Genomic DNA, 13,633 nt, shown 5'->3' on the forward strand with positions numbered 1-13,633 from the left:
GTGAGAGATGCTGGAAGTCGGATTTGATCCGAAGTCTTGTGCGAGCACGTCAGATCATTCAGGTCAGTGTTGAGCTCCAGTTCGTTACACTCCAGCGTAATGGCCACATTGGGGTTGGCTATTATGTTGTTGCTGTGCATAGAAATGAAAGAGGAGTTGTGCTGGTTATCCCCATTCTCTGTGAATGGTTGGTTGGGTCCGTCCTGTGGGTGAAAGCCACGCCTTGAAGATGCTCCAAATGCTTCATCATCGCACGTGGAGGTGGTTTGGTCTTTTTTTGACACTGTGAGGATCTTCATTGCTTTCTTCTCACTGGGCGCACTCCTACAGACAAGACAAAACATTAGCAGCACAATCATTTGGACAAATAATATGTTTGTTTTGTAATCATGCAGTACATTTAACTGACTTTGAGTTTTTTGTATGAATATTAGCATGAGTTTCTCATACGGAATAGATTTTTAGTGGAGTATCCCTTTAAAGTGACAGTTAAAAATGAAGAATTTGGGATGACGGTTTGAGCAATAGTGTCAAGATCACGTGTAACTTATTGTATATATTGACTAGTACGAGATTAAGAAAAAAAAGTTACCTGCAATAACAAATGAATCCAAGCAGAAGACAGATGACAATAAGAAGCAATCCTCCTGAGAGAACCATCAGGAAAAACGAATGGCGTAAGATGAAGTCCATGGGGACGGCAAGTCCAAAGAAACCTACAAGATTGTTTTGAAAATAAAATCAAATGTTTAATGAAGCATACAAAGAAAAATACTGTATGTAAAAAAAAACAAAAAAACAACTTTTCCCCCCTCTTTTTGCTGTTTCTTATTAATGTAAGTACATTTAAATGAATACTGGAAGTTAGATTACAATTATTTTCCCATTTTATAGTCACTGATCCAAGGTGAGAAAAACTTACAACAATTCCAATATACGCAAAATTTACAGCAACCACAAACTAAATCCTTGTCATTCATTATTCAGTGTATTTTACTGATAACCATCGTGTCACAGTGTTGCTGTTTGACAGGCAAAACAAGGCCCTACAGAGAAAAACACTGTTTTCTGTACACAACATTTTCACATTATTATGGTGAACACTTGCCTCTGGTAGATGACAAAGGTGCTGCAATCCAGTAGCCGAGGTGAGGAGCTGTGAATGTCCACACGAGCCTTCCTTCCACTGACGTTACCTGTCCCAGTCCTTTTCTCATCCATCCACCTCGGGAAAACAAACACACAAATAACATGGTTTTTCAATACTTTGATTTGTTGGGGTTGTGGCCAAATGGTCGAACTGTACTTTTGGTTTTTAAATGTGATGTGGGAGGTCTCTCACTCTGTTCGTAAATACAAGAAGGGCTAACAGTTTCAAAGGGAGGGACTACTATAACGCTATAACTGTAAAAACATATATAGAGGCCCACAGAGAGGAAAAAAGCGCCCCTGTGTGTGTGTGTGGTGTTTTTTTTGTCTCTGGACACAAAACAGCACAAAAGAAGAGTAGGAACAACAAAAAACACAAAACACCACAGCAGGGTCCCCCCTCCCAAGAATGAGAAGATGGGGGCAACAAAACAATCAGTGACCACCACAAAAGACGGAAAACGCAGCACCCAAAAAAAACACCGCAGGACGAAAAAAAAACAAAAAAAAATAAGAAGAGGAAGACGCTAACGTAGGAAGACATTAGAGGCCTATAAACTGCTGATGCAAAATATGACCTTGAGACAAAGGTCAAGGTCATGCATACACTGGGCAACTACGTCCCTCTACTGAGGGCTCTCTAGTTGTTTAATATGGTAAGAAAAAAGAACTACGGTGTAACCAATACAATTGAACTCCGTGACATACAGTGGCTCTAGAACAGGTACTACATGCTCAGTTTTGTCCATAGTGGACAACATATCTAGAGGCATGGAGAAAACTGTGCAGGCTCCCCTAAAGTGGAATATCCCCAAACTTCTGAAATGTTATAGAAAGACGTTTAATAATGCTGAATTCCTGATGGCTCAAAATCCTTCATGCACAAGACAGGTTTCTGCTTGGCTGCCGTCTATAACGCAGCCAATAACTTGTCTGCCTGAACACTTTTCTAAGAAGACAGTGCCTGTCGGGTTGAGAAAAAGCTAAACAAACCCTAAAATTAGTGGCCTCCCTGAGTAAGCAGTCAAGCAGATTTAAAGTCAGTTGGACTTCACAGTGGCACTGGGCTTGCCTAATTGGAGAGACTTAAATATTTCCTACAGCGTGTAATTAATGAATCTACAATTCACTGATTATTTAGTGGATTTTTAGTCTTAGCTCTGTTAACAGAGTCAGCTGATACATGAAGAACAAAGTAAAGCTGGCCATCTTATCTAGTCTGAACAGAGAGACTTGCAAAGATGCATCTAACTGAGACGAGTTCCTGACACTGAGAAAACATTAGAAGTGATTGTCCAGGAGCTCTACATTTAGGTTAAAGTCTGCAGATATAACATCAAGTCACACATCTTCAGTGATTTTTAAACAGCCTGTCTTTTAATTACATCATTAATATAAGCTGGATATCGTGTTAGACTGAAATAAACAGAAATGACCCACGAGCTGGACGTTTCAGTCTTCATATTATTGTTATAAAACTAGCTCCACAGTAAATTAGTATCATTTTTCCTACTATTAGGTTCATGATTTTCCACATTAGGTGGGATGTTACCGCGCATGTGGTAATGATGTCTACTCACCGGTGGTCCGGTTAAAGAACCAGGCAGGGACAACGTTTGACGTCTGAAGCCCACAGCTGTCAGGAACACCGAGGCTGATCTGTACGGGCCCACTCACATGTAACTCCGTGTCTCCAGAGAAGAGCTGCACACTGACAGCCGCCACAGGGCTTAACTCCACACTGACATAGCCTTAAGAAGCACAGAGAAATGTGTGGCCTCAGTATAATCAGTTCAACCTTTTTTTTTTTTTGTCTTTCCTTGAATTATATTTAAAAAATTAAAAAATGTCTTGACCTTAACAACACTATTGCTACACGTTTGACAGCTTTGAGTGCTGCTTGGATCATGTGGATAATATGCTTTTTTTACAGTCAATCTTTGTAGAATTTATAAATGATTGTTGCAGGACTCAAATTATATTGATGGCATTTTGTTTGAGATGTAAAAAAAAAAAAAAAATGGGTAAAGCCTCTGAGCAGCTTTGAGCTCCTCCATTTGCATTCTGTCCAGTTTAGCGTGTTCTGTTATTACAACCATCAGATGGCACCCCAGACAAAATATTCAACCCTACACCACTGCACGAGCAATAAAACATGACTGATGATAGGAATTAAGAAGAAGAGTGGAGCAAACAATGAGGAGATATATATGCACATGGTGCTGCGAGTCCACTTTCTAGAAAAAAAAAAGCCGACCTGCTCGCCGTGTCAGAACGGCGCAATGATTTAAAATGAATGACTTCGCAGGCAGGACTCAGCGCCATGCCATAACGACGTAAACACATCTACCTGATTTACTGCTCATGACGCCCAGAGTGTTGAAGAAGCCGTCCGGCTCTGACGTCACTTTGGGAACAGTGAGGAAGGCTGTAACGGAGGTGCTGTTGCTGCTGAGGGTCACGTTCAGAAGGCTCTTAGGAAACCTGACGGTGGGCTGGGATGAAGAATCTACAAGTGGAAGAAAACAGGATTAGCAGATTAGCAGATGATAAAGGAGGGATACAGAGAGCAACAAAGAAAGAAAGAAAAGTGCGACTTTAACAGCAGATACAGTACCAGATGTTCTGCCAGTGATCACGACCGAGTCGTCAAAGAGCCAGACGTTCCCCTGATTCCGACCATGTAGCGTCATCGTCACTGATGAAAAGACTACAAAAAGATGTCAAATTAGCTGTAGTAGTCCATGTTTTACTGTTTTCCCACTAGATGGCAGTGTTGTATTCTGTTTCCAGCATTCTCCACAGACAGCAGTGGGGGAATTCACTTCTCTGGAAGGGGCCTATCTGACAATCTCTGCAACAATAGCTGAGGATTGAGGATCCACTTCAGTGCTGTCATCGCTCTCAGAAAGAAATGTATAGCACTGTAGATGGCAGACGAGCAATAGAGATGCACGCTCCAGATGTGGGTTAGAAAATGATCCCACATAGATTTTCTTGTGTGCTGCCACCTAATGAGGTGCCAAGTTGTTGTAAGGTGGAGCCACGTGTGACCTGGTACTGACATCTAGAAAGTTTGTATGTGGATGTGAGTATTTTCTGTAATCGCTTTGATACGTGACTTTATCAGGAGTGTCCTGTGAAGTGCCTACAGCCCATAAACATGGGATAGTTACACAGGGATTCCTCGGAGAGTTAAATATTGTCATTGAGTGAGGGAACCTATGGAGCAGCACATTTTGTATACAGAAAGAAGCCATGAGAACGAGGTGGAGCACTGTTGCCACTCAATGCAAATAAAATGCATCTGAGCCATCTTAAGCTTAAAGAAAAGTCTGAATGCACTTGCTGATTTTCAAGATCATGACAGCTGAAGATAAATAAAAATGGATGCCGCCTTTCTTAGTGTCCGCATAAAGTCCACACACACACAACCGGCTGACTCACTTGGCATTCTGTTGGTTGTACAAGGCAGCAGCGTGCTAATGTAGCCATCCTTGCTGGCCACGACTGTGAGAGGCAGCCCGGAGTGGTAAGGTACATGAAGCAGCGCAGCACCGTCCTCTCCGGTGACAGCGCTGTTGGTCCTGGTGTAGTTGATGTAGACGTCCACCGCGGCCTCACTCAGGTACTGACGACTCAGCACGTCGGTCACCTGCACCTTCAGATCGAAGGCAGAACCTGAGGGGGGAAAAAAAACAAAGGTTGCTTGGATGGGAATGTGGCGAAGAAGAAAAATGACGATCGCATGTGTAAATGATGTAAAACGTTAAGCTCCATCAATATTTCAAGCTCCAGATTGGGTTTCATGAAGGTATCGTAAGGTGTTCCTGTTATTTTGTCCACCTTTTTATGCAGCATGACCATGTGCTCTAATATGTAAACAGCACAGACGCGGTTGCAGTTCCAATTAACCTCAACGGGACCTTATTGACAACACGGCAGGAGAACTAATATGTAGAATCCCTCGAGGACATCGCTCACTTAATTATAGCAGATTGTAAAGACGAGGATACAAATGTGTATGGAAAAATTGGGCAATTAGCAAAGTATACAGTCAGGACGACGTTTTGCTCCATCAGCAGGCAGGCGTGCAGCTAGGTACCGCACATATTTCCAATAATATGATTCCCACGAGGGAGCTCTAATCATTACATGTCTTCAGAATCTCATTTAGGGCGTAACGATGATAATGTGACACCTAACCCAATTAGCCACTTTCACGCTGAGCCCCCAATAATAAGGTCAAGGCAACAAGACTTTCAATCTGAGAGTTAAAAGTGTTGCATAACAACGAAAACCTGCTCAGTCATCCATCATTGCTGGTCTGTGTGAGTTAGTGGTGGTTATGTAGACTGCATATGTCCCCAAGAATCAATGACCACGTGGTGGAGGCAATGTTTTAAAGCTGCACTAATCAATGTTGGCAATGGATTGAAATATAAATTATGACGTGAAAGGTCCTCTATAGTCTCCTGTAGCTCATTGTGTTTGCATGTATGCTGTTTTTAGCCACAGCAGGTGGCTCTGTGTGGCAGAAAAAGCTGTGACAAAGCAGACAAAGTTAGCTACCGGATGGTGAACTTAAATAAGCATTTAGCTGCTAAAGAGCCAGATATTTCCCTTAGGAGTCGGAGGGACGTACTGGAGTTGTATTAGTTAGGCGGCCCCCAGTGAATGCTAATGTTGAATATGGAAATAGGCAACTGTGTTTTGCATAACAGATTTCCGGGGCGACAGCATGTCAGTGTTCTATTTACAGCTTATTCAGCCGAGTGGCCAAAAGCCAATTAATGCAGCTTTGATTTGGGAAGTTCCAAACAGCAGCAGTCGACAGAGTAAAAATGTTTGACTCTATCTTTCTGTGAAGGTTGCTCATATAGAATGAGGTTAGATCGGAACATTTCTGCTGAAAAAAACAAACGTGTGATTGCACGGACCAGCTGTGAAAATCTGAGTGCAAGCGCCTGATAACAACCACTGATGAAGACACTGAACAATACTTCAAAGAGTCTACACCAAGAGGCTTACTGTGTGCAGCTGCAGAACTCTGCCAGCTCTGGGCAGCATCCTTCTTCACCTACTGCCCTGGTATAAATACTGTCAGCTGAACACTGCTGCTTCGAGCTAGAAAGTGAGTTTGGGGAGCCATAAATCTCAGCAGCTGGCTCATCATCAACTCTATAGTTATTTTGTGCTGGGAGGGCCATGAAAAGGTCCTTATTACACTTTTTATTTGTGGCTAAGTGCTGCAGTGCTGCTATAGCGGCAATCCCACCAGTCATAATGCCGTAAGCATCTTTCTGTAATAGTGAGAAAACAGCACTGACAGTAGCAGTGGCTGAAATTGCTGCTGCTCTGATTGCTCATAATCCTCCTGCTAAAAGATCCGCCAAAGGTTTACTGAAAACTCATGAAGCCGGGCTCTCTGCTACCACAATATTTCAGCAAGTGCCAGAGCCAGATAACCAGATCAGCCCATATCATCGCCCCCTAACAATTCCCTTTGATCAGAGGCAGACAAATGCCCGGAGTGCTTCCATTTTCAGACACAATGCGAAACAAACGTGTACATTTCTGCTGTTTCGGTGCCAACCCGCTGAGATGCTTTACACCGGCGCAGATGGACACGAAGATGCTTGTTTTGAGAGAGGCAGCCCTCCGCTTCATGTGCATCCCGCCTTCGTGGCCAAACATAACAGAAGGGGGGGTCACTAAATCTGAAGTGGAGGTGTTCCGTGCCAGATTACTATAATCTCTCCATTTGGCAAACTGAACCACGGCACAAAGAGGTTTATGAAGTGGATTGAAATGGGCCGTCTGAGGCCACAGAGTGCAGATGAGAAATAGATCCCATGTTGTGTGCGTGATGTGCCTTGAATGCTGTTATTATCGGGCACATAATGGCGCCGCTGTCCGTTAAATAGGATGCATTTCCACTTAGCTGAAGAGTTTTCATGTGCGCATTATGATCTTTTTTTTAAAACCATGTGATCAAATATCAAACTATGAAGCTTCTTGAAGACGGCAGATATTAGAGTGGCACGTTATAATTTTTGAAAACACAGCGTGTGCGGCTAAAAGCGCTGACATTTGCTTCTGCTGACATATCGGGCAGCAGCGTGGCATTGTTTGTTTTTTTTTTTTACCAAAGATGATGACATTCACGACGCCAAGGAGGGAACACAAACATGTTGACTGGTCAGTTTTGTGGCACAAACAGATGGTCCAACAGGGACTTATCTGTTGTGACCCTCCCCTCCACCCTATGTGTGCTGGAATTAGGCCATACATTCCAGCGATGGAGGGAAAATAACAGCCTTTGATATGTGGGCCAAACTCTCCTCAAGCACGAGTCAGCAATATCAAATTGAGACAAAAGATGCTTTTGGGTGGAGCTGGGGTGGGGCTGATGTCCTATTAACTACCCCCCCCTCCTTGTCAAATAATCTTCCCTGCAGCCAAATGATTAAACCCCTAAATCGTCTGCTTATTGTGGACGGCACAACAATGAAGATGTCAGAGTAGAAGTGACCATCTGTTTTTCTGGATTTAATCTGTATGTCAGTGTTTTTATTATTATTCAGTACAAATAGAAAGTGGGCAGTGATTCCCTTGACTGTGAACCGAAGGGACAGGGAGCCAGCAGGAGGACGGGGGAGGGTGGGACGTCAGAGACAACAGCATGCTTGAGGACATTTCTCAGGCTGCTGAGGGATCACGTGGCGACGGATGGTAATGCACTCCTACATCAGCATGAATTAGTCATGAATCAGTTGATAAGTGAACACGGGGTCACAAATCCCCCCTTTGAGCTCCTCGCCGGCGCTCTGCTGTAAGCAAAAAAAACACACACTGTCATGAGAAGCGCTGAGGAGGACAGGCCTGCTTCACAGATGGAAGGAGAGCATGTTTTTCACTTGCATTTTTTTCAAATATGAATTAAAACAGCCAGCAGGAGACAAATTGAACAAGTTAAAAGCAGCGTAAACAGATGATGTGCATGAAATCATACAGCAGGGTGAGTGATGCTAAAGGCCTGCTTCTTGAACACATATGTTCAACACACTTTCTTTTTTTTTCCTCACACAGCCCCTTTAAAATGTTAATATATTGTCATAATATTGCACATAACGTGCACACAAAATGACAACTTGCTGCCTGTTGCTGCTTGTGGTGGTGCAAAAAGGAACAGATGGAGAAACCGTTACTCATGAGGTGACAGCAGCAGCGAGCACCCACATCACTTATTACTCAGGAACAGATCAGTAGATTTGCGAGCAAATCCTCATGCAGATGGTCAGGAATAAGGACATCTAATATAATCTGAACAGCTCTTTATGATGGTTGATGGAGCAGAAATAGAAAGAAATGTCTCAAGCTTATTGCCAAAACATCAAGCGACTAAAATAATTAAAAAGGAAAAAAAATAACTGGTGACTACTTTAAACTTTCACCCAAGTTTATACAAACCTGGCAAGGCTTCGAGCACTTGTTGTTGCTCCTGAAAGGGCTCTTGTTTCATGTGATCCTGCCTTGAAAAGTTCCCGTCATCGACATGCAGGAGGCGTCCCGCGGCGCCGGACAACTCTCCGATCGTTTTCCCATCCGTGCGTAAAAGCAGCGCGCAGAACAGACAGACGCGTAACAGACGCATGACTTTGAGAAAGTTGTCGATCGGTGTCTCGTTTCACTCGTCGCGCGTCCAATTTCCATCTAGAACTTGTCCACGCACAGAGATGCCCACTCCACCGCCATGCCAACGAGTTTGTCTGTCAGCCACTCTCCAAACTGCGCAGTAAACTCCTCCCCTTTAAGCCGCTTCGTGAGGCCCACACAGACGCTTCATCTGTCATTTATCTTTCATCTAAGTATCTATTGTTTATTTATCTGTCTATCTTATATACATGCATCTAGTTATCTGATTTTTTTTAAAATGGCGAAATAACTGAATAAAGCTGAATCAAGAAAATACATAATTAAATGCTGTTTCAACTTATTCATTAATAATATAATTCAGCAACAAAATGCCATTAAAAAAAAAAAGTAATACAACCTTAAATTGCTCATTATCATTAGAATGACCCCTCTCAGAGCCTCAGTGGATTATAATTGCTGATGCATTTAAAGACTACTTTTATTTATTTTTTTTAATAAATTGACTGTTAATTGGTTTTGGTTCTTAGGTTTGTTTCCTCGTGTTACATTTTTTATTTTTATTTTTTGAACATTTTTATTCTACTCGCTGATTGCATTGGATTTAAATTAGGAGAATTTTCTTTGTCCTGTTTGTTTTTTATTAATTTATTTATTCTAAAGCACTTTAAAAAAAAAATAATATCAAGTTAACAAAGGTGTTAGAAAATAGAAATAGTTGTTGTTGTTGGTCATTATCAGTTATTTCAGTTGTTGTTGTTTGTTGTTACAGTTGTTTTAGTTGTTGTGGTTTTCGTTGTTGTTGTTTGTTGTCATAAGGGCTGCACAATGTTGGAGAAGACTGACATTGTGATTTCTTCTAACCCTGTGATATATATTGCAATATATATATATATATATAAACAAAGAAAAACAAAAACAGGAATTTTCAGCAGATAAATTGAAGCACTTTATTCTGCACTCTGCCATCTTGTTGTCAGTGAACCGGCACTGATCTCACATCTTTTTGTGAATGTGGGTTGGCAATAAACCAACTTTTGAACTTTTTGAGCTCTGCATCTTAAAATGGGACATTATAGCTTCATAGGTAAACTAAGTAACTAACGGTTGTTTTAGCTGTTGTGGTCTTCGTTGTTGTTGTTGTTGTGGTTTTTGTTTGTTTTCACTTGTTTCATTCTTGTTATGGTTACTATTGTTGTTGGTTGTTCTCACGGTTGTTTTTGTTGTTGTTGTTGTGGCTAATTTTGCCAGTTTTCTTTCTTGTTGGGCAGTTTAAAATGACAAACACATTTCTATCCACAACTGAGTTCTAGACAGTGAAAACAACTTCTTTGAGGTATTTGCAGTTTTATGTCTGAAAATCAGAGGAAAAAATGGAACTTTATTCTTTTAATGGCTGACCAAATGTTACATAAACTAAAATGGCTTCATCACAAACTATTTTATTTTCATCATTTAAAAAATAAATAATACTATGCAATTACGAACAATCTGAAAAATGACCAGTAACTGTATCTGTCAGATCGATGTAGACAATATTTGCATTTGAAATAAGTCTGAGCATCTCAAAGTCATACTTAAGTGCAGTAAATATACTCCCTCACAACCTGTGACATCATCCTACTGTACTGTGAATGGTGTGTCATCTGATGTACAGTATTACACGACGCTTGCATCATCTGTTTTCCACCAGCAGATGGGGATAATGCAATGTCGGTTCACGAACGGAGACACAAAACTTTCAGTTAGCCATTAAAAAATGTCATATCAAGACTATCCCATTGATAACAGCTGCTGTTTAACCTCTGACTCTAAACCTGTGGGTGTGACTTTTACGTTAACTGTAGCTGCAGTGAGAGACGACAGCAGCGATGGTCCCTTATGAGGGAGTCCTGGTGGAGTTGTGACAACGGAGCTTTCAGTTGTAGCTCTACAGGAGGCGTCTTCGTTCAGTAGTTATTTATAAATTTGTGGGACTTTGCAGGTCTAATAAGTGCCTCCATTAAACATTAATTCAGCCTCGGGCATCTTTTAAAAATTTCTCTTTCTACTTTACACTAATGTTTTAATCAGTGATTCAAAATTAATCCACGCTGCACTCTCCATACCTGCATGCAAGGGTAGAGATACCCACCAAAGGCCCATGAACTGAAGGGAGGATTAAAAAAAAAAACCTGCTTCTCTGCCAGGTCTGTTTTGTTTTCTGTGCGAGTTTCTGAATGGAGGATGGGTGGATTTACAACTCTGTAGCAGCCGAGGCTCCACAGATGTGTGCCATCTAATTGGCTGAACTCTACTGGATTCTCCATCCTCCTCGTTTTCTGCATCTTATTCAGTTTTATTCCCTTTTGTTTTGCTTTCAATGTGACCTTCAGCATATATATATAAAAAATCTCACAAACAAACATCCTTAAATCACCATCCACTACACTTATGACCTCTAAATACACTCCACTGGAAGGACAAACAGCATCCTTCCAGCTATCATTCCTCTATTTGATGCTTGGGTGACGGTGGCAGGAAGCGCCGTCCAACGTTCCAGCGTCGATTTTATCCCCATCAACTGCATTCATTATGTTTTTCCCCTCACTCGTGATTTTTACCGCAATTTGTCACCTGTCTGCACATATATCGCTTATTCTGCAACTCTAGAGGCGTAAAATTGCATTATGTACACACATCATCAGCGGGATAACCAGGTGGATGACCCCCCGTAATCCCTGGAAACTCACAGAGCATTAATCACAATCCTTCCTGCTGTCAGAGGCTGCAAATTTAGACGACCTGTTCGGCTTGACGCGAGTAACGATCTGAATTGTTAGCGACATGTGTTGTGATTGTCTGGTCTGTTCTGCCCTGTGTGTGTTTTGCTGTTATTTATAGAATAAAATGAGGTTTTCTTCTAGTATATTTTCTTTTATTCATTAATTAGTCAAACAATACTCTTTTTCTGTAAATCCGACGAGGTAGAAGTTGTGTCCTCCTTCACTTTATTACACCCCAACTGCACCTGAAGGTTGACTTGCTCGGTGATGTCCGCCCGCGGAGCTCTCTGATGCCAGAAACATGAGTGAATCCTTCCTCGGCTGGCTTCTTCACCATCATAGCTCTTCTGTGACAGGGGCCTCAGAGAGGCAGCGAGCTGACACATTTGTCCTCCCAGCTCTATTCCCCTCTGACAAAGTATAAATCGGAGTCTAAACACACAAGCAGGAGGATGGATGACAGCCTGAGTCTCCAGGATCAATTTGCCACAAATTAGATACAGTAATGGTTCATTTCTCCACATAAATAGCTGCATCTACAGGGACTATTTTGGAAATCTGCTCGCTTTCACCCTGGAAATCTGTGTCGGCTCTCTGCTCCATCCCTGACTGCTCTCTTCTATTAATCTTATCTGAGCACAGATAGACTTTTTTGTTTTACTACTACACACAATGCTGCAGAGTTTATTAGATTCTGTTAATAAAGTAAAGGGGATTGTTTCTTCCACTGTGAAGAAATTGGAGAATTTTTTTTTCTTCATTTTCTGCTCATTCTGCTCAGTCTTTTACTTTGGACATCATTTTCTATTTATATAAATTTGCATGAATCAAACTAGAATTGAATTCCCGTCTCCTGAGAAATAATAGCTGTCTCAGGCTGAGCGCTGATAAACGCTGGCATGAAAATAATTTAGATTAATGTTAATCGATATCGGCATTCACATTTTGTCGACTGGTGTCTTCAATCCTAAATTAAAAAAGCACAACAGTTTGCACTGATGGTGTCTTTCAAAAGGAAAATGTCAATAAAAACATTATTGTCCTGCTCTTACATACATATAAACTTAAATGTTGGGCCAATAATGATTAAAATCTGAGGGTTAATGGGTGAAAACACATTTAAAATCTAAGAAAGGTCAAAGGTTATTAATTGTTTTTAAATGCCATGAAATTGAACAAAGTAATAAAAAGTTATACTGATGCCTTGTTGTATTAAAGATTTAAATTTTTAGCATCATGACAAGGATTTTTTAAATTCTCAAAACCATCAGGACTAATTTCCTCCTAATTGGTCTGAGTCATTTTGGAAGGAACGACATGCTGCCAGGTGACGACGTCAGCGGGTGGAACAGATTAAATGCGAGTCTGTGCAGCTGTGCTCCCCCTTTTCGAAGCGCCGGAGCCGGACCAGAGGCAAGGCGCTGACGTGAGGGTGTAAGACAGGGAACATGACAGAGTGATAGACAATGTCACACGGCGAATAAGCCCTTGCCCGGAGAGACAGGTGCATGACTTACCATTAATGACGGACAACATCGGCGAGGCTTTTCGGGCTGCGCTGACATGCCGTGGAATATGATTGGAAGATAATAATAAAGACTTGAGGAAAAAGTTTGGAAAGTCAGGAAGAAAGACTTGTGATTGTGTTGCTCCATACGGGGGCGGGGGGGAGACGTTGCAGGACATTACATCAGGACTCGGGGCGTTGAAGCGCGGCTCGGAGGCTTTCTACCATATCTCCACAGGTCTTCACATGGGCTTTCTAAACTTTCTGTCTGCTTATGGATTTTGATTTAATTTGAGCTAAAGCGCGGGATGCAGCTTGTGTAACTTCTGCAAGACATGTGGTGATGGAAATTCATGTGAACTGAGAACATGGACATGAGGAGGCATACTGACTGCTGGCACCTGTTGCATTGGGATTTTTATTGTTATGTACATCTAGGAGTTATATGAGAGGGATTTTTTATTTTAAAATTATTATTATTTTTTGCATAGTAGAGCTACAGATTGCAAAGTCAGTTCACTGGCCAGACACTTTCTGACGTTTCAACAACTATTGC

The 13,633-nt window shown here is 41.6% G+C and overlaps 1 protein-coding gene across 1 annotated transcript; it reads right to left on the reverse strand.

The window, feature by feature from the left end:
- Positions 1-5: 5 nt before the first annotated feature.
- Positions 6-8,883, reverse strand: LOC103374525 (protein FAM171B-like; the record flags this gene model as incomplete). Its single annotated transcript, XM_008304624.1, has 8 exons — positions 8,623-8,883; positions 4,597-4,830; positions 3,767-3,859; positions 3,500-3,658; positions 2,730-2,900; positions 1,109-1,225; positions 593-716; positions 6-324 (listed from the first exon to the last, which is right to left on the reverse strand). Coding segments are annotated over exons 1-8 (1,401 nt in total), but the record flags the coding sequence as incomplete, so codon positions are not given.
- Between the last annotated feature and the right edge of the window lie 4,750 nt (positions 8,884-13,633).

The sequence above is a fragment of the Stegastes partitus genome, unplaced genomic scaffold (assembly GCF_000690725.1).
Source record: "Stegastes partitus isolate 25-593 unplaced genomic scaffold, Stegastes_partitus-1.0.2 Scaffold2269, whole genome shotgun sequence".
In the NCBI taxonomy this organism is placed as follows: domain Eukaryota; kingdom Metazoa; phylum Chordata; class Actinopteri; family Pomacentridae; genus Stegastes; species Stegastes partitus.